The following is a 27635-nucleotide window of genomic DNA, read 5'->3' as shown; positions in this document are numbered from 1 at the left end:
AGAGAGAGAGAGAGAGAGAGAGAGAGAGAGATGTTGCGCCTGGTCGATATGAATTTCACAGAGCTTGAACATTATGTAGGCTGTGGACCCAGGACTCCTGCACGTATAATAATGATACATATAATATAATAAAAAATTAAAGTAGACCCACATAATAACATGTTGTAATTTATTTGTCCCAATATCGCACGTTTTGAAGACAGCGGCTGCCTGTCCCGTAGATCTACTGTGCAGTTTCGTCTAGTTCTTCTATTCCGTTGACCTAGATCTATACTTCAACATTTATCAAGGTTGTAAGTGCGTTATTTAAATTAAGCGTACTAATATTGATAATTAACATTGCTTAGATCTAATTATTAATTACTGTGCCCGGTGCTTCGTTGAAAGTCACGGTTGACTAACGAACGTCCATAACCCCGCCCCACAGAATTCTACACTAAGTGTAGAATTCTGTGCCCCGCCCACAACATTATAATCGTACGATAGATCTTTGGCCGGCTTTGTCCAGATTTAGCAGTTCACGCTGTCGAGAGCCTTTTTTCAAGAAATTGTCTTTTGTCTTTAGGGGTGAAAAGGGTAATAACACGGACCTTTCTAAAGTAAGGTTAGTAAGGTTATTTTTACAAACGATAAAATCCCCGATTGAAGTACCATATACCGTTTCATTCACGTTCCCAACACATTGCCACACATCAGTTAGGCTAGTCTCCAAACAACCTCTTTGGTCTCCAAAACATAATCCGGGGATTGTGCTTTGGACGAGGAAAAGAAAAAGAAGAGTTGATCTCCCTCCTGTACCTCCATTGGCAAGGCCTAGCTAAAAAAAAAGTAAAAAAGTGAAGTAGGCTCGGCTGTTGCAGCGGAAATCCAGGTTACGTGACGTTAGTTCTCTCTACTATTGATTTGGCAATGGTTCACTAAGTGGCACAAAGCTCCGAATGCTCAACAGTGTTATTACTTTAGGTTTTCATTGTCAATAGACACACTGTTTGACTGTTTCAAAGTACAGTCATAGTCATAGACCAAGACCAGGAAAGAGAATCATGATGGGGCAATTTCAATTTAGAACTGGATCCACGTAAAAGAGGCTTGAATTGGGAATCAGTTTGAGACGGTGAGTGCGGACACCCATCTCCATAATAGAACAAGAAGCTCTCTCTCTCTCTCTCTCTCTCTCTCTCTCTCTCTCTCTCTTTCTCTCTCTCTTTCTCTCTCTCTCTCGATCTAGAATCTATGCCCATGATGAATTAATTAACTCTTCTTTTGTTTTGTTCCCAAGAGGGGAAATTGAATACATTGTCAGGACAATCATTGACATTGTCATTCATTGGCAGTGCCAGTTCCATCCTGTCAGTAAACAGCTGGTTTTCCATTTGCGTGTATAAAAACTGCCAACAAAGGAATGGTCTAGGCTACACAATCAAGTTCAAGTAGATCTAGTTGAAGTAGGCCCAGATCTAAATCTTGATCTAGATCTAGATCTAGATTCTAGATAGATCTATACAGTCAAACCTGTGTAAGACGGCCACCCATTGTCAAGGAGAAAATTTAAGTGGCCGTATAAGACAGGTGGTCGTCTTAGGCAGGACTGATCAAGATGAAGAAAACATGGTCCAAATCGAAAGTAGCCCCATTGTTGTTGTTTTTGTTGTTGTTGTTGTTGTTTGTATTTCGTTTGTAATTTTTATTTTGTTGCCGATTTTGCACAAGGGTGGCAATAAAACGAAATGTATCGGACAAGGAGTGCCATGTTTAAACAAACACACGGGTCGCCACCACTCGGAGAACGAGCGACGCTTCTATCACGAGTTCATGTTGACGCCCTTTGCCTTTGTTACTTTGTTACAGACTGGGTAAACAGTGACCACTCATCTCACTTACGATGTGTGTATGAGTTCTGGGCGGGGCTTATGGGTTATGAGGGATCACTCGCTAACCTCACCAGCAGCTGAAAATTGGTAGCTATTGGTCAACAGTGGGAGGGGCCTACGCAACATGATCGGTTGGAGGGACTACCTAACAACAACGACAGGTGATTGAATTATGACGGCTCGCCCACAACGCCAGAGGCCAGTGCACAATTTATGACAAAACGTAATGGAGTCTCTAATGTGGCCGTATAAGACAGGTGTGTTATTGCTTAGTATATAAGGAGTTGTGTGTTAAATTATGGTGGCCGCGGCCGCGTTGGACAGGTGCCCGTTTTACACAGTTAAATTATATAGTAAAAAGGCAAGGGGGGGAATGGAAAGTGGCCGTTTGTACAGGTGGCCGTCTTATAGAGGTGGCCGTTAGGGCAGGTTCGACTGTATCTAGATCTAGATCTAGATCTAGATCTAGATCTAGATGATGAAGATCGACCTTAGCTTTGCCAAATTGACTTGATTCTCAGGGATAAGAGAGCTAGATAGGGGAAGGGGGGTTTCAAAGGCCCAGCCTATGGTTTCAAGTTCAAGGGTCACTTGTTTGGTCGGCAAGCTGTGGTCAAAACTTCACACCTCTCAACTGCTATCCTCTCTGATGATGACATGGGGGTCAGTGTTACTTTCATCCAGTTTCCACCAAGACAACCAAGTGCTTGCATTTCATCTTTTTGGTCAATAAACATCCCTTGTTCCCCCAAATAAACATCAGTCAGAAGTAAAAGACCTAGATTTAGGCTTCTGATCTGTAACAAAGAAGGCCGCGGCTATTCGGACTCAGTCAATCAAGTCCGAACTTATAAGAGTCTGAATAGCCTTCCGTAGCTATTCGGAATCTAACTCCAAGTGCGTGCACAATCACTTGGTGTACTGGATGTGAAGCAGACAACAAGCAATTCGACCTTGGCCTTCCTCTGTTTCTATGATCTGGCCAAGGAACTTTAAACAAATGGATGCCGACCGTTGTGACCCTGCGTGAACTTTGTTGTCTTTTCTTCACAAAGGATAAATATAATAGTTAGGGCGGGGCAGTGGGAGGGAATATAGATCTATTTATACGCACACAAAAAAAAGGGGTGAAGGTGGTGGGGCAGGCCTGGGGAAGTAAGAAGGAGAGAGAGAAAAGTAAGAGAAAGAGAGAGAGGAATAGTAAGAGAGAGATGAGAGAGTAAGGGAAGGGGGGGGGGGGGGGGGGGGGGGGGGGGGCTGTCTTGTAAGGACTGATTATGAATTATGTTTTGATCGCTTTGTAGTCGTGACACGCAGTGTAATAGCCTACCAGTAGTTTAAAGTCCAAATAGCAACGGGAGACTTTCTGACTCGAGTCTAGACCTCGCTTACGGGTACAACCGGTGATTGCGCATGTGCACTGGAATTTGAGTCCGAATAGCCTCCTGCGGCTGTTCGGATTCGGACTCGAGTCCGAATAGCCACTTCGAACCAAGAAAGATGCAGAGAAGGTCATTTTTACCATCATCTATCAAAATTCTTCCATCTTAACCATCTTTTTACAACAAGTATTCATATATATGATGACCTTAGAGCATGCGCATGCATTAGAATTTACATTGAAGAGTTTAGTCAGAATATTGAATAGCCTATCATGTACCTAGCTTGATTATTTTTTTAATGTTACAAAGTGCCTATTTGAAACACAGTGTTGCGATTAGCCCCATGCTAAATAAAACGCTGCGTTTCGATTAGGTATAAAACGCTTCCTGTTGAATAGCCCGGGTGCTAATTAAAACACCGAAGCCTAGACCATGCGTGATTTCTGTTCAGCCGACAAACTCAACCTGCTGAGCTGCGTGTTGCAAGTTGATATGACATTTTCATAATCAGATGATGGCTGAACCTTTAAGTTACTGAAAGTTGGAGATGAATTCCCCTGTTGGAGGACTTTTTTGAAGCTGTTCATAGATATGGGATTATACCTACTGATCAGAATTTTGTGAGGATTGGGAATAAAACAGTGACTCAAGCCAACAAGTTCAACTCTTTATAATTTGCACAAAACAAACTTAGACTAAAAAGGTGGAAACAATGCTAAGCGACCATAGCCACCCACTGACATCGGAATTTCAATTATCAACCCTCAGTAAACGATACATGATTTCCAAAAAAGCAAGAACAGACAGAGATAGACATTCATAATATAAATATATACCAACTGCAGTAAAGCTACGGAACGCACAGTGCTACAAATGAAAGAGAGAGAGAATGTTTTACGAAGCGGGTTATTTCAGCACGTGAGACATGTATTTACTGTCTAATTACCTGTTTTGATCCACAAAAACAATGTTTGTTTATTGAGTCGTATTCTATTGCTTTTTCGTATCTGCCTCAGTTTGAAGACAGCGTCCGTGAACTTGGTGTTTAAAAAATCAGAAATATACAAACCAAAACCATTTCTTTTCTTCTCCTCCTCCTCCTCCTCCTCCTCCTCCTTGGCAGGCCAATAATAAAAATAAAATAATAATACGAGGGACGTCAAGAAAGTAAGTACCGCTTTCACATCTCTCTGAACTGGGTTAGGAATTTCCAATTTTGCACCACAGTGAGTTGATGTGTTCAATCATCATCGTTGCCTTTCTCACCCTGGATCAGGATATAAGCCTCGAACAAACACTCTCCCCCTTTCCCTTTCCTGGGCTAGTCGCTTCATGTCACTTCACGTCTTCCCACTTTTCTGTACATCCATTTCCGTGACTCTTCTTCAGGTTCCACGTGGTCTTCCTCTTGATCTTTTACCCTGTGGGTTCCAATCTAACACTTTTCTTGTTATGCAGCTGCTTGACTTCCTGAAAGTGTGTCCAATCTATCGCCAACGTCTTCTTCCCACCTCTTCTCTGACTGGTCTCTGTCTCGTTCTTAATACTTCCTCGTTGGTGATCCTGTCTGTCCTTTTGATCCTCAGTAGCTTCCTCAGACACTTGTTTAAGAAAACCTGGATCCTCTTTATACATGTCTAGGATGCGCTCCACATCTCACATCCATACAACATGACTGGTTTCACATTTGAGTTGAAAATTCTAAACTTTGTTCGTAATGAGATATCCCTGGTCCTCCAAATCCTGTTCAAAGAAATAAATGCAGTCTGTGCCTTTCCAAGGCGGGACTTTATTTCAGCGCCTGTTCCTCCCTCGCTGTCAATTATACTCTCAAGATAGCAAAAGGATTCGACGTCTTCTAGAGCATTTCCTTGTACTGTGACCTGCTCCTTTCGTAGTGCATCTATCCTTAGGACTTTCGACATTCCGGGGTGGATCCTCAATCCAACAGACTCTGATAGGCTGTTTAAAATTGTTGTCTTTGCTTGCATCTGTTCCTGAGTGTGTGACAGAAGCGCCAAGTCATCTGCGAAGTCCAGATCGTCCAACTGAACCGAGGCTTGAACCTGGACTTTCTGCTTTTGAGACAAGAGCTCTAACCACTCCACCACCACGCCACTGTAAGCTACAGGCTTTAAAAATACTGCAATAGTGCTTTTTCGGTCATGTTGCCACAGTGAACGACAACAAAGTGGGAATCTCTCAATGACATCAAACAAGATAGCTGTTACTGTAACTATCGGCCAATGGCGTACATCTGTCGTTCTAAAGTTATCCGCATGTGTTTCAAATAGCGCGGGCCTTTAAATTAACTAACTGTTCATTTATAAAATATTATGCATGTGACTGTAAGCCTGTGTGTGTGCGTGTTTGTGTTTGTTGCGTGTGTATATATGTGTACGTGGTAATACACCAAACCAATGTGACAAATGTGCCAGGATGTGGACAAAGACTGATGTATCTTATCTTATAGGACCACTGTTTGACCTATTAAAAATAGAAACGTTTGGACTTCTCTTTTGCTTTCACCCTTAGCCCCACCCATCATTTTAACAAGCACAGTTAACCAATACCAACCCTCACTGTCATGTAGCAACAATTCGAGGAGCTCTTTTCTCGGCTGACCATACTATCAGGGCGGCAGACATTGGTCAAACCTAATTTCGCACCTCTGGCTTCTGGCTTCCCAGGAAAGTTTTCATAGTGGCTCGCTACTTGAGCACTTTCACTGGTACTCGTGAGATTTCACACCCACACCATCCTAAACCCTGACCATCTGCATCACTCAGGGCTCACATAGAGATGGAATAACATCCACCCCCAAATTGCACCCCTACTCCCCCTTTCTCACCCAGTGGCATACCGTTAAGTTTAGAGCCGCTGGAACCAAACTTGCGAGTTTTGTTTCTAATCAGGGCTGAGCTGGCAAAGCATTTTCCGTCTTAGACAGATAAAACCCTTGGAAGGGAGTGGATTTTTCTTTCCTTTTCCGCGTTGGACAGGTTTCGGTTTTGTACAGGCAATTAAAGGGGAATATATCACGGGGGGAGCGGGGAGATTCTATTAAGACAGGTTTCTGTTTTACACAGGTTTCCGTTAAATCAGGTTCGACGTAGATTCTAATGTATAGTCAATAGTCAGTGTCAGTTCAGTAGACTGCTGGTTTTCCTTTATGAAAACTGTCAACAAAGGAATGGACTACAGTCAAGTTCAAGTTGTAGTCCTTAGCCTACTTGACTTGACCTCAGCTCTAGAGCTAGAATCTAGGCCTTCCAGGCCTAATATTATTTAATCGCAAAATCCAGTTGGTTTGTTATATCCTTATACATTATGTGTTTTCCACCGTAAGTGGGTATATTTATTGATTGTAAGATCAAAGTTGACATCAATAGCTTAGCATCGGGTTATTTAATTTGTCTGTCCAAACAACCCTCCGTGCCTTGCCCTTGCTTTTATCAGGCTTAATTTAAGTATTTTGTCTGGTAGGAAATCTATCTTGGTTACATTTTTGAACATTGGATTAGTTCCTGAGCACGAGATGATCTAGAATCTAGTAGTAACACTACACCACAGTAACACATTGTACAAGACAAGAAGTAGACCTCCCCATGTAATCCCCAAGACTTCGGCCGGTAGCTACTCTCGTACTATTCGAGTTATATTAACTTACATAAATGTTGGCTGGCGACTTGATTTAAAGCGATTCATTTCTCTTACCAGTGACTGTATTGTCTCTGCAGTGCATGTCACTGGTGAGCAGAGATTCATCGCTTCATGAGTCTCCCTGCCCTTCTAGTTTGTGCCTGCTGTCTCTTGCACTACTATAATGTGCTACTATTAGTTGTTATGAGAGTCATATTGGTTACTTGCACTGTATTAAGTTACGTCATGATTATTTGGCTGTACAAGTGAATGAGTTCTACTATAATATATTGTGCTATGATATTGTACACAATAGGCCTATATTATAGTAAAAGAGTGTATGCATGCACCAATCTGTACAGTAATGTATGGTACATTCCGACTCAGTGCCTTCTATTTGTGTAAGCTACACAAAGAAGTATCATCCACTCTTCTGCAATACTTGATCTACCACACAGAAATTGTGTTACTTTCAGGAATCGGTGCAAAGAAAAAAAAATTGAATGTATGCCAAGCGTGTGTTCTTAATTTTTAAAAATAGCTCTATGTGCCGCTGAAGCTTAATAGATTGTTTCTTTAAGTCCTGGATGTTAAGCTTTTCAAAGATTTAGATTCAATCCTTTGAATTATATAATGTTTTTTAATTAGCAATTTAGTCATTAGGTACAGTTCTTAACTTTTCTAATTTTTATCGTATTAAGACTGATGTTTTGTTTGTTCACAGCTTTTTCTTTTTCTATTTTTTGAGTGCAGAGAAAGTTTTACAGCCTCAACACTCTCTGCAGCATAAAGCAATGCTTGACGTTCTGGAAAAAGCAGATGATCTTTATGGATCATATGAAATTGAACAGCTGTATGAATATCTGCTTGAATATAAAGGTGTGTGTTGTCAGAGAGGTAAAGGTATAGAATGAAAGGTGCTTGACCATTATAAACTTAAACTGAGTACCTCACTATATTGAAGATGAAATGTGTGTTACAATCAGGTAAATGTTAACCATGTTTCTTAAAAATCAGCTCATTAAAAAAAAAAAAAAAACTAAGAGGAGGGAAATCTATTTGTATGTTTTTAAAACTTTTTGTACATTGATTATAAGTAGCCTACTGTCATGTTTAAGAATATTTTATCTATTTCACTGTTTGAATTATATATCAACACTGTAATAAGCTCACCCTTGAAGTTTGTTTAGGGGTAGCCACTCATTAACTCTAGCTAGGTTCTTGAGCGCCCACTTGCAAACTTAATTTTTTTGTGACAATTTTCTTCCAAATATAGCATCTCTTGCTTTTCCGAAAGCCAAGCGAATCTCAAATTTTCAACTTTGTTTAAATGACAAGGGTTCTGTATTCTTGGCTAGGTACTTAAAATTTTATCAGCACTGCTGGCTTGGCAGTCCGGCTGTTCTTCATCTTAATGCATTACCAAGGTTTTTGATACCGCAAATGGGTCAATATACTAAATGGCTCTGTATTGTGAGTATACTCACATTTATATTTAGAAAGACCATGTGGGAAAGTATGTGTTACAAAATAAAATAATTTGTAAGAGTTGTGTGTCCTCTAGTCTAGTCTATTGAAGAATAAAATCATGGTTTTATTATTTTCACCAGAGGTATCTAATGATGAAATTCAATGGCGCTTGGCACGAGTGACCCACGACAGAGCAAAGCATGAAAAGGATAAACAAAAAAGACAAAACAGCATGCTTGAAGCCTTCTCTTATGCAGAAAAAGCATTGGAGCTCAACTCGGACAGTCCACACTGTCACAGGGTAAAGTTCAAAAGCTGTTATGAATTGGTGCTTTTGTCAGATGTCTATGCACACATATAGTTAATTATGTAAAGAAGTTTTGTGTATCATCAGCATAAGTAATATTATAAAGTGTTTTTTCAAAGTATTGGAATATCAATTATTAATACACTTTGTGATTGTGACTTCTATTCTTTCATATCTTTTGTGTCATTTCTCTAAGAATTTGGTACCGTACGCAGTTTTTAATTTTTTCTGCCTTTGTCTTTTACAGTGGTATGGTGCCTTACTTCACTTCACTACTGAAGGAATAGGACTGAAACATAAGATACAGACAGCATACAAAGTTCGGGAACACTTTGATGTAAGTAAGCCTTTTGCCTTTTTAAAAAGGGGTGTTACGTAACTATGCATTAAAGATTTGCTACGGCTGTTGCTTTACCATTAAGAATAACTGTCTCGTGTTCCGCGTGAGTGAGAGTATATCATGTGTCTGGTATGCTGTCTATTTGCTTAAGTATTTGTAAAATTGTAGTTGATTTTTTTTTTTTAAGGGTATAAAAGAATGATGTGAGTTAGGAGAGTTACAATTACATTCATACATGTATAATTTCTTGCGTCCTGGTCAATAACAATAACCATTTAGTGAGCTTTTGTGGTTATCTCAGTATATTTGTAAGATCAGGGATAATTTTTATACACAATAGGTTTATTCCAACTTTAATTTTCTCTGTTCTTTTATATTTGGATTAGGATTACTTTCAACAAGGTTTGTTTTTTTTTTTTCGTCTCTTATCAGTCATGGTAATTTTAACTCTTTATGATACTTATAATCTACGAGGGGGTTACACCCACTATATCACTATGTTAGGGCATTCTTTTGGTACGAGATCTAAAACTGACATTTTCATCACAAAATTAGTCATAAAATCAAAACAAGTGAACTTATTTCAAAAGAACCATCTAATGAATGAACTTCTGGTAAAAGAGACCTGTTACGGCATTGCTGAAAAGTAATTTGACGTCGAAGTCGTTATAAAAAAATGTGCTCGAGCCATTGCCAGCTGCGCACCGGCACAGGTGGCGTGTCAGAGATAAAGAGCTAAAGGTATTGTTTTATTTTGATTCATATTCATTTTCAGTTCTTATTGATTATTGATTGTATATAATAGTTTCATCTAAATTATAATAATGAAATTGAAGAAACTGGCATTTTCTGCCGGTTTTGTAATTTTTAACGAATTTTTGTTTTTTGGCTCACCGCCTTTATGTCCATTTAAGAACACATTTCTGTGTGGATTTTGACTGAAAAACGCTGATTAAATTCACAAGATATATAATATTTCCGTTTCCAAAGATTCACAATCTAAGGAGATAACTCAACTTTGGCTGCCATTTTCTCGCTAATTTTACCTCTAAAACCAGGCAAACCCCACCTCCTTCTATCGCCAATATCTTGACTTGTATCCAAGGTACCTAGATTTTTTTCCCCTCAAAAGCAAAGCAAATGGACAGGTTTAAGATGATATCAATAACTCCATATGCCCCCAAATTGATCAGCGCCTGATTTTACCACGATGCGTCACATTTTGTTTATACTTTGTTACTTTTAATTATGAAAATGCTCCAGGCAGAGCTTCTTCAAACGTGCGCCATATTTTGGGGCTCTGAAAACTTTGTTTTTCTGTTTTTTACCAGACCAACTTTACTTTTGCAACTGTTTTGTGAGGAATGTCTAAAAGACATCCCCCCCCCCCCCAAATTTTTGTTTCATAAAGCTTCATCATAAGATATTTTATTACAGAGCTACATGCGCAGTGAAATGTTTGATTGATGTCACGATTTAAAAGTTTATGTTTGAGACTTGTATCAAACTTGCATCAAGGGGGCTCTCGTGGCCTAAAGGTTAATAAGGTGTTGGTCTCTCATTCAAAGGTCCCGGGTTCGAATCCGGGTAGCAACCGAAAAATGTTCTTCTCTAAAATTGTCTCCCTTCGCCTCCCTTCCTGCTCTCTTGCAATATTCTGTCATCTGCTTTCGTTTCCACTCTCTGCCCCCACCCCCTCACCTCCTTTGCCCCTCCTCTGGGCTCCTGACTATATCTGCAGCCTTTCTACTGCTTCTCCTTGGCTCCTCCTTACTGCTATCTTTCAGCCACACCCCTGATCTCTTTGTAGGAAAGATCTACACCTATCCTTCTCTGACAAGGGCAAAAAATCTCGGAGGGCCCGTGTGCAAGTTGTGCACGTTAAAGATCTCTTGGTGGTCGAAAATCAATAAGAGTAGGTTTCAGCAGCCACCCGAGCAAAATTCAGAATATCCTACCAACTGAAAAAGTTTTAATTGTCCTGCTCGCTCGTATGACCTTATGCAGTTGCGAGCGCAGTAAAGCAGTTTAAAAAACCCCCAAAAAACTTGCATTTCAAAAACAAGCTATGAAAAGTGATTTCAATAAAAATCTTTGTGACGGTTTCTTTTCTCAGAAAGCCTTGGAGCTTGATCCAGATGATGGGATCTCCCTTCATTCTATTGGTTACTGGTGCTTTGTGTTTGCGGAGAGACCTTGGTATCAGAGAAAATTAGCTTCAGCTCTCTTTGAGTCGCTACCTGAAACTACCTATGATGAGGTAAAAATCGACAAGTATTCCTTTAAATTCGTGTTCTGGAATTTTACAAACGGTGTCTGTAAAGACATTTTCTTTAATGGGGAGTTGACTGTGGTAAATAGGAGCAATAAAGGCCTGAGAAAAAAAATGGGATTTTCTGAGTCTGGGTGAATATATTTTTCTGGGTTTTTTTTTCTGCAAATGGTATATGTTTCAAAATTTAATATTATTATTGTATTGTCAAAGTGATAGTATTATTATGGTGCTCTACTCATGCTGAAGCAAAGCAGTTATTGGTGAATGTTGACTGCTGGCCCATAGTGTAAACTGGCTCTTTCGTTTAAGATTCTCACTTTCAATCTGAAATGGTATCATTTATAGCCTATTATAGAAGAGGGGGGAGGGGTAATGTGATTGTTATGAGAATGTGATCTTCTGTTCAATAATTTTAGTATTTCTTCTATGTTCCCCTGCTGAAGATCAAGCATGGTCTGCTGTAGGTTTGACAATACACAGGGCAAATAGGTTTATGTATGTTATGTATGACTGATTTTCTACTGAACTTCAGTGTTCCTTTCCTTTGAAGCAATCACCAAGTGCTTTAACAGATTCCGGTAATAATTGATTATATTGAGCAGAATTTCCTCATTTCTGGGTTGAGACTAGTTTGTAATTTGCTCTGGTAGTTGGTTTAGGTTTTACAGCATCTGAAAGATCTGTTTCATCTCAGAAGTCATTGTTATTGTTATTTTGATGGTTTTTACAGGCACTGGAGTGGTTCCTGAAGGCAGAGGAAGGTAATTTTAATGCCATTTGTTTTTACTCTTCACTCTTCTTTGGCTAATTTTGAAAATAATGCCTTGTTGCTATGAAGTGAAAAGAAATGAGAATATGTTGTTGCTTTTCATAACCACAAGGATTTTCGTAGTCACTTTTTGTTTCTCTGGGAGAAATAATGAATGCAGATCACTGTCTGTCTGTCTGTTTGCCCCTCCCCCCCTCTTGCTGTCTCTGTCTGTCTGTCTCTCTCTCTCTCTCTCCTTCTCTGTCTGTCTGTCTGTCTGTCTGTCTGTCTGTCTGTCTGTCTGTCTGTCTGTCTCTTTCTCTCTCTCTCTGTCTGTCTGTCTGTCTCTCTCTCTCTCTCTCTCTCTCTCTCTCTCTCTCTCTCTCTCTCTCTTTTTCTCTCTCTCCTTCTCTGTCTCCTTCTCTCTCTCTGCTCTCTCTCTCCTTCTCTGTCTCCTTCTCTCTCTCTCCTCTCTCTCTCCTTCTCTTTCTCTCTCACTCCCTTCCTCTGTCCTTCTCTCTCTCTACCTCCCTCTCGTTCTTCCTCTCTCCCTCTTTCTTTCTCTGTACAGTTCTTATGCTGAACAAAATTTTGGTCATGTTGATTAAGATCTACTATAGCCAATGCCAATTTTATTCGCTATGCATGAATTGTTTACTTCATGTGCATGTTTCAAATACAAGGAATATATTTAAAGAAAAAAATTTAAGACCTGAAAATCTGCTTGATATGTGTGCTTTTTTTTTTGCTATGTACATGCTACACTCATCCCGATTCCCCCCCCCCCCCCCCCCCCCCCAATCTCAAGCATCCCGATTTTCCCGATTTCAATCGCGTGTATCCTGATTTTTTTTTTCTGTCTGTTGCGCCGGATTTTTCTGAAAACTTACTCTGCCTTCTTCTTTGTTGCGGGAAGCACCCGTTAGACGTTTTGTCAGTAGGAACTCGGGGCATTATTTTCCTAAATATCGTCCAGATTTAGTAGTTGACTCGCCTTAAGTTGTCTTGGATCTTTGCTCGCATAGTAATTTCAAATTTCAACTATAACGGAGGCAGTAATGATTTGGTATTCCGACTGAGGACATTATCAAGATCTACTTTCGATTTTGTTTCCACTCAAGTCTCAGACGATGGCCTAAAAACTTGTTTCAATTGCGACATACAAATGGTCAATATTATTCATAGTTCTACTGTTATTTTCAAGACCAAGCTTTTTCCGAACTCTTGTTAGTTGGGCCATCATCAAGACCCATAAGTAAAACTGTTTCAGTTGCGCGTTCGCATCACATGACCTGACTTCGGCGTGTGAGTTGCGCGTGTGTCGGGGACTGTCCGTTGACGGGGTCAACTTAAGTTCATGCACACTGGTTGGGAGTGTCTTTTGGGACTTATTTTGGGGGGGCAGGGGGTAGACACCTGGACCAGGAGTACTTGACGTGATGCCTAATGATTTTTTAAAATAATGATAAAATGCGCATGTGCACGCACATACACTCACACACACATAGGGCGTGAACCTGGATATATTCATGGAACCCGTGGAAACATGTTTTGTTGTTAGGCTGCTTGGCAGTCACCTTGTCGTTGATCCCGATTTTTTTCCCCTGAGATCCTGATTTTTAGATTTCATAGAGTGGCAGGTCTGTACACTGTATATTGATTGATCTGTATATGATCGTGGACCTCAGTGGATTGCCTGCGACAGCGACGATATGTGTGAAAAAATTATGGTCACTCATGAGCTATTAATGGGCCTAAGTCTATTTTGTTATATTTTTCGCTATTTACAATTGTGTAATAATTCCTTTTTTCTTTCATCCAGTTAAACCAAATTTCATGTGCACCAACTGCCTAATGATTGCAAAGACTTACAATCGTTTGCACAACAAAGAGAAGGCTTTGGAATTCCTGAAGAAAACGCTGGAGTTCAAGGTTCGAACCCCTGATGATGAAGAGGTGATTATTTTTTGGGTTTTACTTTTAAGACTTTTAGTTTTTGCCCGGTGAGTTTATCTTTCAAGAATTGAATGAACTTTTTATAGCTTGATTCTGAATTTGTTAGGGGAGGAGGTATTGTTTTTTGGAACCAATAATGATTGGGAATCCCTTTTAAAATTTTGAGTCATTTTCATGATACCGTAACCCACTTGAGTCTAGTGTATTTTAGAAAACACAAGTGCTGGAGTGGGGACTTTTTTGAAGGTTTGAAAAAATTCACAAAAACTAACCTGTCACTCATCATCATCATCTGGTGCCTTGCCGACTGGCGTGGGCGATCATGGACCTCCACTTCACTCTGCCTTGCCTTGCAGCAATAGTGTCTATTGTTCTTGCTGCTCCTAGCCATGTTGTCATCATGTCCAGTATCTTTTCCCTCTGTCTGCCTCTGCCTCTCTTTCCATCAAACTTGCCTGTTGTTACCTGTCACTACATACACCAAATGTACACCACAGAAACGTCAGACATAGCACGATAACATGCAAAATAAGTGACAGAGAAATATTTTATAGCTTTTGTTTAATGTCATTTAAAAAATGGGCACAATTTGACCATATGCAGAACATTTTTTTAGAGGTAGGTAGTACCTTTAGAATGTGAAACATGAGACCTAGCACTGGCAATCCCCCAAGGAACCAACAGGCAGTTCAAGATCTAGGTCTAGTACTTAACTCATACGCTACGCCGAGCCGTGGGGGCGGCGCGGCTTAACTGCCGTCAGTACGCTAAGCTGCCCCCGGCGGCTTGACAACCGATCTTCAATTTTAGCGTAGATTCTGTTCCGATCCACATATCCATGTTAAAATAAAGGTCATAATATACTGTTGACTTCCGGGTCAAGCATTTCCACTGAAAATCGGAAATTTAGATTCAGTTTTGAAACGCGATTTCGTAGTTTATTCGACTTTGTTTTATCGCGATACCAAAATAGACCTGCATGTTTGCCGACAATCGTCTGAAATCCGACAATCGCGACCCGACCCGCGAACCGGCCGATGCTATCATAGGCCCGCCTGTATGTCAATGTGCGAAGTGCGAGGCTTGGCCGACTGCCAGTGACCCATTTTTCTCCCGTCGGCTTCGTCGGCACTTTCGTTTTCGTGCCGACCGCCGACGCGCGCACCGCCGACTGCCGACGTCGGCGTTTCCGACATAATTGTCGGAACCTAAGTAGAAATGCGAATACGAAAAAAGACGACAACTTAAATTGTCTACTTTCAGTTTCGTGCTCGAGCGGCCATTTTGAATTTCGTTTGTTGACTAATTCAATTGTTCAGATCGTGTGGATTCATTCAAGTCCGACTCTCTTGTTCTAATAGAATCTAGATCTAGATTTATATAGATCATTATAGACCTCAATGGAGAATTCATATTCCAATTCTATTGTGTCAAACCCTATCATAGGTTGTGCTGTAATCTTTATATTGGTAAAAAAATAAGCATTTCATCAGGTGCGTGAATTGTTTATTTATTTAGAGTAAAGATCTAGATCTAGATCTAGAATCTAGACTCAGCTGAGTCCCTCTGTTGGGAATCGGATGCGGATTTCTAGTTCAAGGCCTATTCCTATTCACTTGTTCTACAAGATCTAGATCTAGATTTATTTAGATTACTAGATTTCTAGATCTATATCTAGATATATATATATATATATATCTAGATATATATATATATATATATCTAGATATATATATATATCTAGATGTATATATATATATATATATATCATAGACCTATAATTAGCCGAGACTGCGCACGGGCTACGCCAGCCCTCCCTTCCCAGCCAGCGCACTAGGGCAGACAGTAATGGCGGAACAGTTGGGCAAAAATCGCTCGCTACTGCCTGGGCGGCTGACTAGATTAGAGAGGCCTTTCGCGGCCCTGACTTAGCATTCGTACTGCGTTCGTTTTATTGTTTCTATCTCTAGGTGTAACTAACAGGGACATAAGTATCTAATGTAATGGATGAAATTAATACCACAATTTTTTTAAATTATAAAGAACAATACGCGTACCACAGTGATGATAAAAGTAAGGACATAAAGTTATAGTGGATCTAATACAAAATTCCGTTGTTATGACAACACACATCAAGTTTCGGTCACCGCACGCTGATATCTCATCATAAAATTAAAAGTAGAGTCTATGGACAAACGCATAATATCATAAGGATCTACTTGACTACTTGTAACTTGAAAATAGCCAAGAAAACAAACAAATAAGAACAGATGCACAGCTACTTGAAACTAAAAAGTAAAAGAACGAAAATAGAACTCAGTAGATTTAAGACACTTGGATGAATATCAGATCTAGTTGAAAGAACGAGTGCACAACACCTGCCCACCCACGTACATTGTTCATTTCAAACCGGTACTTATATTTTTTAGTAAAAGGAGATTATGGTGGCATACGTTTTTAACATGAAGCAAAGGGAAGGAAAGAATCAAGTTGGTTGCATACTGTCTTGGGCAGGAGAAGAATACTTCAGTTCAGGGGCAAGAGAAAGATAGAGAGGAAGGAAAAGGAAAATGACTTTATAAAGACAACAAAGATGAAAGATGTACACAGTTCTAAAGAGTGAGGAGAGAGAGAGAGACTGAGAGATGTGTTTGTTACACAAGTTATTTTCTGTACTCACCAGCTCATTGTGGGCATCCAAGCGTAATCCAGGGGAGGGGTAGCCACTTAGACGTGAAGGAAGAGGATTGTCTTTGCCAACTTGTGACGCTGCGATCCTTCGTTTTTCCTAACAAAGCGTTCATTAAATAGCCTTCCATGGTGTGTGAGCATTAGGTTGCAGAAGACTGCACATAACTCCTTTATTATCTGGGTGGCGTGGTCATCTTGGTGCTCGATTGAGTGATTCTCAAGGCAATGGGCTTTAAGGTCCTGAAAAGATGTTAGTCCCACAGACTCAAGAACTTCTTGTGTCACCAGTCGTGTGGTGAGAGCTGACACTGACAACAAGGGACCTCCTTTCTCTGTGACGAGCAGTCGTCGTAGACACCGATCAGCTGTTTTGACTACATTTAGCAAATCGTCGCTGGCATAAATTAGTCCACCCCTGTCTCGAATCCTGGTGAATGTTGCCGCGTCTGATGAAGAGGTTGAGGTGGACAAGAATGCTGCGCATGTGCTGCACTTAATCTTCTTCTGGATCTTCCGACACATGAAGCCAGCAATATAATGAAGCACATGGTTGTGATAGAGGCCAGGACGCATAAGTAAATTCACCATGTCAGGGTGTGGACTTTCTGACTCCGGCATCTCTCTCGATCCACTCTCGTTATGGAAAGACTCCTCTTCCCTGATTTGTGGTGTCGCATCGGAAGCTACTGCATCCTCAATGAGCGTGTTGTTTACCTCTGGGATTGCTCTGCAGTTGGCATTAGCAGAGGAGCCAACCCCATTTCTGTGCAGTAATGCCCTCATAGCCCACTGAAGTTGGAGGGCATTGGGATTGTTGTTGTTGCCACCACGTCTTCTAATTTTACTAAAATATGTCTCCAGGTGGTCTTGAGAAAGACGGAAGGGCAACACAAATCTGTATCCGGAATCGAAAAGTAAGTCTCGACTCAACCCTATCACAGACTTCAAGGTGGCAATAAAGCCAAGGAATCCTGCCTTCCGTCGCGCTGTAAGGATGGAGTTGCCATTTGCATCACAGATCGAAGAAATATAAGTTATGGCATTGTCCACTAACTCGCACCTCTCTTCAAAGTTTTTCACACAAATTGGGGATTTTAGTCCTTTTCCGAGACAGTTGCTCGCATTGCACATGTCGAAAATGCTGTCAAAGGTCCTGATGAATAAGGTTGTCGCATCACTCCCAGCGAATTCGGGAACATTCATGTCATCTCTGAGGTAGTCTATGGCATTAGCTACTGAAGAGCTTAGCGTTTGAGCAGCCAAACTCACCTTCATTTTATTCTTCACATAGTCAATGTGCTTGGCTCTTAGCTTGTTAGCCAGAAACAAAGTATGTTTTGACTGTAGATTATGAAGCTGGCAAATGAATTCCCACCTCACATCCTGATTGTCAACTTTTAAAACCTTTCGGTCACCAAGACAATTTCTAACATTCTTCAGCAGGTGAGCTGCATCAAACAAGAAATAGATGTTCCTGTTCACGTTGGTTGGATCCGGGAATGTGGGGTTCACCTCTGTGGATGTGATGACACAACCCAATTTTGTAGCCGTGGCTTGATTAGACGGGGCGCTATCACAAACCACAGCCCTCGTTGTGAAGCCAGCCTCTGACAGCAAAGTAATCGAATCCTTCACAAGCTGGCTTTGCTGTTGAGCAGTGATCTTGTCTACCAGGAAGTAGGCAACTGGGTATTTAAAAAACTTCTTCATACCCACTGCCATGAAGACCAGTGCTTCAGTTGCTAGTTCCTCCTCACTAGCTGGCTGTAAGTAGCCATGATTTACACAGCCTATGTATTCCCCCTTGCTTTGCACATAGACTAACTCCTTCCTGATACTCATGGAGTCAAACATGAGTACCACATCCTTCATATCTGGCTCAACTTTTAGACGCTCAGCCATGAAACTCAACACGCCACGGAGGTATCCTGGCTCTACGTTGTACGATGACGCCCACCTCCTGATCGATGCTGCATGGGGAAGATGGAGGAACGTACGAAGATACTCATATGCAGCAGCGCTGTAATAGTGCAGTGTTACAGCGAACGCTTTGATTTCATCTGAATATCGCAACTGAGACTTGAGTTTCCCCTGTTGTGCCAACTCATTCTCAATAAGCAAGAACGTGTTTTCCGGAAAATTTTCCTTCAGGATTTCGCAGTGTTCCTCGTTTATAAGCTTGAGCTCCTGCAGCTTCTCCAGTAGCGTCGAGATCTTAGACTCTCGTCTCTTCAATTTCTCACTGAGTAATTTCACCTCCCTGTTCTTTTCCTTTAGCTTGCCACATGCCTCTTTCCATTTCTTCTGGAGCTGTTGGACTTTGACTTCAGCAGAAGGCGAGTGATAAGTGTGGTCAAGCCCAACAGACACTGAAGGGTTTAAAGTTGGACGTTTTGGGGATGGTTTTTCTGGTAACGGAAGTTTACGTTTCTTTGGTGACGGTCGTTTCTTGTCGGCTTGTTGCTTGTGAGCTGGATAGCCAGGAAACTTAGATGGTACAGCCTTTCCATTCAGAGTATGTCTTTCTTTTCCATCCACATAATCTATTGGCAGAAAGTGTTCACTGCATACTTTGTCGTTTTTCTTCGGCATCCAAGGTTTGCCGTCAGGTTCAGCTCTGCTGATGGCAGAGATCCATTTTTGCCTCCGCTCAGCATCTTTGATGGGATGGGGGAAGCTGAGGAAAAGAATGAAAAAAAAAAATAAGAGTTCAATTCAGTTGAGGAAACACAATTAAACACTGTTAATGTTATAACTCTCAAGTTATCCTTTGGGAAGAGGATTTGAGGCCAATATAATTATAATACATGTCGATGAGTAAAATACAAAGCCAAAGTGGAAAAAACAAGGAGAGATCAGCTGTTAAAATACATCACTATTTTTTAGAACCGTACTTGGCTGCGATTTCTTTTTTTACATGAATAGCAGTTTCTTGTACACATCAGCAAAGAGTTTAAGTTTCATCTCACTCAAAACTAAGGTTTTTCTGTTTCATGGCCATGGCGAAACATGACGGTCTTGAGGCTTAGACTTAGAGAATAAACCTCTACAATGTAGGGCAGTAATAGCAACAGAATAGGCCTAAACTCTTGTGCTGGGACAGAGCAGTAAACGTGTCGACCTTTTGAAACGTGTAATGAGAGAATGTACACGAAGCTGAGACGTAGGCTCACCCAACTATACACTGAAACAAGAGGAGTTAGGAGTACCTAACAAAGACTGAACAGTGCGAGGTGCACACTACACACTGCGCAACTTTTATTGACCTCGAGCCTATTGACATAGCATCCTTGTAAGGGCTGTTTATTACTTTATGACCGCATGTTGGGGTTGGAAGCTGGAAAGGCGAGGCACTGAGACTGCCACGGGAGGAAGGGGGGGGGGGGTAGGGAGGTTTGCCCACAGCACAAGACACACATTTTATGTCTCCGAGGCACTGTCACTGTGTACTGTGCGGGGTACGATCCGTGCGGGGTAAGACTACACTGCTTTACATGACCTACCAAAGCCTGGTGTTTTGATATTAAGTACATATGTACTTGGTGGGTATGCGGACTAACGAACTTTTGTTTTGACCATTAGCGCGACATAATCCCTAAGGGGAGAGTCAAAGCAATGTTCATTAATAAAATCAATAATGTTGTTGAATGTGTAGACTCTACTAACTTTGTTTTATTTAAGGCTTGGATTGATAGGGATGCTTTCAAACTGGGCCTCGTTCAAACTGACTGATTCGATCAGCACTGTAATAGTAATAGCTTTGGACATTTTAAATCTGGTATTCATACTCTGAGTGGGAGCCAGAGAGGAGAGGGAGGCACTAGATCTAGAGTCTAGATAGATCTTAGCTTTCTTTGTCTTTGTCTTTGTGTTGTTGGCGTCCTCTTGCCTTTCTTCACTTTCTTCATTCATTGTTATTCCCATAATTTATAATATAAAAGGCAGTAACAAAGAAATCCTTACCTGTGAAATGAAACTGAACATCCCTTGAAACTTCTGTTGTTGCAAAAGACGACACAGCAATTTTGAACCATCGTGTAGATCTAACGAAATCCTGTTGATAACGCTCAAACCTCGCTCTCTCAGCTTGCCCAACTGTTTTGACAGGGGGCAGCCATGTTGTGTGTATGTCGAAAGTCACGTGACGCGCAGTCTCGGTTAATTATAGGTCTATGATATATATAGATATATATATATATATATATATATATATATATATATATATATATATATATATATATATATATATATATATATATGAAGGATTCATATTATATATTCCAATTCTATTATGTTATTGTATCAAACCCTATAGCAATGTAGATGTAAGCCATATATAGATCTAGATCTATTTGATATGCTCCTTGTTTGTTTTGGAGTGTGGTTTTTTAATTAAATTTTTTTTTTTAATTTAGGACTTGTTTTGGCCTTTTTACATGAGGCCCGTTGCAGGTTCTTTTTGGGGGTAGGGTTAGGGTTAGGTCTCTTCTTTATTGTGTTTGTTGGGGTGGTCGCTCGTTACTCGGATGTTTTTCCTTATGATTATGACACCCACAAAGGCTTTTTTTGTGGGGGGGGGGGGGGGGGGGTGCGGAAAATTTTCAGACAATCTGGTTGAGGCTCACATGCAGGTCTACCAAAATTATAGCCCGTCGCCCACTAAAGAAATATAGGACTCTTTTTTATAATATTGATACGATTGGACTCATATTGCTAATGCACTGTTGTTGAGAAATCAATATTTTTGAGTGCTAGATCTAGAAAAAAATAGGTCTAGGTCTAAATTGTCAAAATATTTTTTTCTCCTCAAAATCACTACTTTTTGATGAAATTACACAAAAAGTGCAACTCAAGACATGTATAGGTTTATTCCAAATGCAATTCTGAATAATTCCATATAAGATACGAGTGGGTTTTTTTCTGTTTGTGATCGTTTTTCAAGATTATAAAAATGTGTTTTTTTTCTATATCGGATGTTATGATCCAAATGTACAAATATTATGGAATGCATGTAAATAACTGCAAACTTTTCAATATTTTCCAGTTCTATATTCATTTATGGTTATTTTGATGTATCATTTGACTAGGTGCAAACATATTTTTTGAGTTTCACCAAAGATTATTAATTTTTTTTTTCAAATTTTATCCGCATCAAGTCAAAATTGTGTTGCATAATCGCCTCTTACAGGAACCAAAGTTGAAAAATACATAAATAAACATTTTAGGTGTATTCTACAAACCATGCTGAAAAGATTGGTCTATAATATGTTGATATTTATTTGAATTTGTGGCCCCAATGACCTTTTAACTGCCCACTATCATCTCATTCGCCCTCCCGAAAAAAATTTGTCCACAAGCCGAAAATAATATGTAGTGAATGAGTTAAATAAGACCTACAACGTAAACTTGAAGAAAGAAAGTTACCATTAGGTCCTGATTCTGTTGTACGAGAGCAGGAACTATGAGTAGATTTAGGTGGCAATTTGTAACTAAATCTGTCCCCGTCGTTTTATGCAAGAAAAATTCTGAAATTATGCTGAGCCCAAAAATTTGAAATTATTCGATTCTGTTAATTTTAACAGAGAATGATAGAGGAAAATAATCAGAAATTATGCAAAAAATGATCAAATTTTGCTAAATTATGCAGGGTGCATAAAACCATGGGGACAGCTAAATAAGGCATTAGATATTGTGTGCAAGTCACCCACGAATTACTAGCAAGACAAAACACGTAAAGGGAAAGGAGACATCAGTCACTGTACAGTTTGTGATATTCATGTTTGCACTGAAGCCTGCTTAAAAAAAATATTCGTCTTAAATCAAGCCTTTTTTTGTTGTAAATTTACTTTTCCTCAACTAAATTTTGATCTGTAGAAAGTAAAAGTTTTTTTTTTTTAGCTTTAAATTTTCAAATGACTGCTTTCATGTTGACTGTCTTTGCTTTCACTCTAACCAACAATCTATTCCCCAGTCACACAAAGAAGCAGAGGAAATGCTGAAGCATCTAGGACATGGTCACTTGGCTCATCAACTGAAGGAGCTGTTCCATCCCCACCATCACAAGTAGATTACTTAAACTTACCGGTGATTGGCACTTTTGTGCCTCACACTGAAATGTTCTCTTTTCTTGCTGGTGCTCTTTGGTGGTTTGTTAAGACTCTTTGGATTTGGAGGGAAATGATTCCCTGCTTTTCTTTAGTGAATTGTTTTAATGTTTGTTTCCTTTTGTGAAGTTCCCTCAGATGTTCAATGAGAAAAGTCTGATTCATTATGTCTGATTTAATTGATAGTAATGGTATTTTTACCATTGCTGCTTTCACTTTCAGAAAACGTTGTTGTTTGAAAAGGATGAAGATCTCAGTATTTAATTCAGGATGATAATCATTCTTAAACTTTGTTTAAGGATTTTGAAAAACTCATTTTACTCTATGTTTATTTTAACTCCACTCTTTGTTATGTAATGAACAAATATCTAATATCTTTTTACCTTGTGTATTCTCAATCAATGCAAATACTCTAGAAGATTTAGGAGTGTTCATTTTAGAAAATATTGGATGATTTTTATTCATGCAATGTCCAGTATGGTTTTCACCATTTTGATAGAAGTTTTAAACTTAGCACTTACCTTCATGCAATTTTATTGCCATAATGCACAATGAACAAAATGTGCACCTTAGGCGATACACCAGGAAAATATATTATTTTCCCTGTCACTGAACAAATTTGTTACAAATGTGCAGCTTTTCAGGATAATTCTCAACGATATTTTGTGCATTCTCTTCTCTGAGAACATTGTTGTTTGTTCTCTGTGTCCACTGTTGTGTTCAGAACAAAACCTTCACCGTGTGAGCTTCACTAGAAGCTACTTCCCACCTTTGTAAATTATGTGTAGATGGTTTTGAACACAAACCATCTAAGTCGCAGTTGTTTTTTAAAATGATACATGTTATGCTATCTGGTGAACAAGTGTGTAGGATTTGCATTTTTCAGTACGGTACTTATATGAGTGTTTTAACATTAGAAGCAATTTGGTAAATGAAAAACTGGATATTTCATAGCCTCTTCAAGTCAGAAACATGTCTGATGTTTAAATGGGACCTGACTTGAGACTCGTAACTCAAAGGAATAATGTATTCTTTATTCTAGCCACATGTTTGGTCTAATAGATGTGTGTATTTTACTGGTTTTATTGTAGTTGTGATAACCCTATTGTCGAGCAGCCGGTCTGTTGGTTCTATTTATTTCTGATGCAAAAGCTGCTCTCGCAACAAAATGAGCTTTTCGGAGTTAACTTAAGTGGTTTGTGCCCAAGACTATTGTGCTTTGTTCTCACTGCAAGTTATGTCCCTTTTCTCTGGTGCTCTTTTTCAGCTTTAAAAACTCCAGTATTCTACTAGTTTCTCTTCAGTGAGATATGTTGAATATCTGTCTCCATGATGTGTGTGAATTGTATGCTTAAAGGTAGGCTACATTGTGTACTTGGCTCTATGGCTTATCAGGTTGTGTGGATACGGTTTTAGTATCATTTTGGACAAAAACTGTCCTCTTTTAAAAAAAAATGAAAAACGAACTCTCAGAAAATGTTAATACTCAAGGTGGTGTAGGATGCTACAGCTTGAAGAATGTCTGCTTTGTCCTTGTGGTTTGATTTTTAATGTACATTTAAATGTCAATGTCCTCATCTCGCATTATGTGATATAAATATATGATTTAACGATGGTTGAAAAGGGAGGCTGTGTATTATGGATCAATATAGAGCTGTACGTTTCTACATTTTATTAATTGTGTTATGATGCTCGTAGACTTTGATAATAATAAAAGTAATACGATATTTTACACAATTTTTGGGTCCAGTAGGTGTCCTTGCTTAAAAGAATAGTTTGGGAAGCAAGCTATTTTTGGATAATTTCTAACCATTTGTGTCACGACGCGGTGGAATCAGGCGCTCGTCAATTTTTGTGCATATGAAATAATTGGTATCATCTTAAAGCTTATTCATTTATCTTGCTTTTTATGAAAAAAATACCCATATATTTTGAGCAGAAGTGAAGATCTATATACATACTATATATTTGTGATTAAGAGGTAAGTTCACTTGATTTCAGCAGTAAAAATAGGGAAATAATGGCTGCCAAAATTTGTTAACTTTGATAACTAAAAAGTCCTTGGAAACTGAACAAATACATATTTTGAGCTTTTAATCAATGTTTTTCAATGTAAATTATGAAATGTGTTTTTATTCGGAGATAAAAGGGTTGAACAAAAACCCACAAAATTGCGAAACTGGTGGTAAAATGCCTGTTTCTCCAATTTTGTTATTTTGAAAACCGCCTGATTTCACCACGATGCCTCACATATAACTTAACACTTCCATTTCTACGCAGTTTTTCGTGATTTCTTAGTTTTATTTGAAAATTTCACAAGGTTATAAACTGAATCTCCAGACATGTCAGTTCTACTCAAAACAATAAATTTCTGAAATTAAGTCATCATAGTTTTACGTTTCCTGTATAGGTAAGAAGTGCAAAATTTGAACTAATACTAATATAGTAAATAACTAGTACAAGTTTTTCTGCTTAGAGTGAATAATGACACAGAAAATAATACCAGTGTTTACCTATGCCCTTATAAGTCTTATGTTTACCTGGTCCATTGGTTGTGCTTAGATTGAAACCTAGAAATTGCTTGTCCATGCTTAACTTAATCGCCTTTGGATCTCCCGATTCAATTTTGTTGCAGTCGATATGAATGGACAATTTTCGCTTGTTTCAATTTCTTTACACCCCCCCCCAAAAAAATAAATATAATTTTAAAAATCCTGTTGCTGGGTGTGGTTTTTACATTTCATGATAATATCTGGTTTTGTGATGATGAGAAGGAGAAGTATAATTATAAAGGAAATGAATCTTAAACATGTTGTACATTTTAAGCGATATTGCTTTATTATTTCTTGCACCACGGAAGTAATAATCTTGACTTGTAACAAGGGGTTGGTACTTTCAAGTTCTACACCAATGCAAATTGCAACAATGTCCTTATATGTGTATTACACGTGAACTTTGTTTTATACTTGTTATCCTAGTCAACAGTAATTTAGTCTCAGGATTTTATATCGGAGCGCTTAGTACTCTCTGTGTGACAATAATTTTTTTTATATTTTACTTTTTGATATCGTCTCACTGGTAAAAGTTATTGTTGATATTTAAATGATTTTTCATTCTCTAGTGTAGTGGAGTCCTTGTAAACCGGTCACGGTTAATCTGAAAACAGTGGTAAGCTGAAAGAAAAGAGAATCCGCAATTTTTTCCATCTCAGTCTTTTAAGAAAAAGGTCGATTAGCCAAAATGCTCCTTTTTCAATATCGAAAAGATTTTTTTTTAGGGTTATGTTACATGGATCTTCACTAATAAAATAACCCTCGGGCAGTGCAAATCTTGAAGGCTTAGACTCCTCTAGACAGCAAAACAGGAGACAGATACAAGAAAGTGCAGGATGTATGTGTGTTGATTGCGGGCCAGAGAGAGATGTCGCCAGTGTACTGTTTGCCTATGTTTATTATACCCAACATCATTAGGCCCATGCACTGTGTCTAGGCCTATTGATGCAAGGATAGCGAGTCATGTATTGTTAGTCATGGCCTACTGTTTCTGTATTTAGGTCATGTAGGCTCTACGTATGAGCACTTTTCAATGATTCACTGGCATGTGATGTGTTTCATGACATCACTGGCATTGTTGAACCTTGCCACTTCTCTAGCCTAGTGCTGAGCACAGTACTGTGAACTGGACTAATCTTTTGTCTGTTTAGCAGATATCTCTCTAAATCGGCTGTCCCGCGGATATTGGTTTGGGAGGCGCCACTATTGGTCATTGGTTGTTAGTGATAAATGTTTTTTTTTTTTTTGTTTGTTTGTTTTTTAAACTGATTTTTACATTTGGCATGCTAGATTAAATGTGAATTCTCCAGATGCAGTGAAATGTTTTATTTAAGCTTCATTTACTGATTTGGTTGGTTGGGGCTTTTTTATTTATTAGTATTAGTCCTTGCTTTATTTCTGATCCATTTATGTTTGTTGAATGCCCATTTTTTCACAAAGTATAGGTATTCTAAATCACTAGATGTATCATAATTTATAATTTTGTGCCACTCATATATAAACTTTTTGTCTAGTAGTTACGTAAAGGGTTTCTTTTTATCATCACCTTTATATTACAGTACTTTTTTCTGCATTTTGTGGACCAATTTTTTTGCAAAATTGAACGATAGATCTATTTGTCTTTTTTCACAAGCTGTTATAAACAAAATTGTTTCCAATGTATGTCATGATACTCTCACACATGGCAGTTTAAAAGGCCTTATTAAACAGTAGATTTCCTTTTGGAATGGAAAAACATAAACAATTCTTCATTATCACAAACAAAAAAGAATTATGCATACATTTCACAAACCCTCTGATGTAATAAAGTAAATGGAAACTTAATTTAGATGTCTGTTTAGATGCCCTCTTCGGGTAAATGAAATGTTGTATAATTTGTTTTAAAATGTTGTCATGTGTACTACAGGCATTCTTTTCGTAGATCGTACATGTTTATATCCTAAAAGCTGTGAAAAGTTATCTGGACTTTCACTATTATTAGGATATTTACTGTGCTAGACTTAGATTTTCCACAATCTGCATTTTAAAAATAATTATTCCTGACTGATCTAATTTTGTCTTATGTTACCCTGACACTGATAATGGCTTTATTGTCAAGTATACCAACGCTGAAAATCTGGGAATAGACTTACATTTTACATGTAACTTCCCATGCTATTATACTATGAATAAGAACATTTTTAGATAAATGTTGAAGTTTTTAGATTGTCAGACCCTGATTTCCAATCACATGGTGCATTTTAAAAAATAAAGTGCAAGTCTTTTGTCTTTTGAAAGACAGCAAAATTAGTTATCAA

General features: G+C 38.9%; 1 protein-coding gene across 2 annotated transcripts; it reads left to right on the top strand.

The window, feature by feature from the left end:
• The first annotated feature begins 753 nt into the window (after nt 1-753).
• LOC101864565 (regulator of microtubule dynamics protein 1) lies at nt 754-27635 on the top strand. 2 transcript variants are annotated; one of them, XM_013088847.2, is made up of 8 exons: nt 754-1114; nt 7620-7774; nt 8506-8666; nt 8920-9009; nt 11129-11272; nt 12018-12048; nt 13858-13991; nt 22654-27635. In XM_013088847.2, exons 2-8 carry the CDS (start codon nt 7690-7692, stop codon nt 22747-22749), a joined length of 741 nt encoding a protein of 246 aa, XP_012944301.1. In that variant the 5' UTR covers nt 754-1114; nt 7620-7689; the 3' UTR covers nt 22750-27635. The 2 variants fall into 2 exon arrangements, with proteins under 2 accessions (XP_012944301.1, XP_005109893.1); XM_005109836.3 differs by having other exon boundaries at nt 755-1114; nt 7649-7774.

Source organism: Aplysia californica, unplaced genomic scaffold, assembly GCF_000002075.1.
Source record: "Aplysia californica isolate F4 #8 unplaced genomic scaffold, AplCal3.0 scaffold00820, whole genome shotgun sequence".
Taxonomy (NCBI): Eukaryota; Metazoa; Mollusca; class Gastropoda; order Aplysiida; family Aplysiidae; genus Aplysia; species Aplysia californica.
Note: the sequence above shows the minus strand (reverse complement) of the source record. Positions and strands in the feature narration are given on the sequence as shown.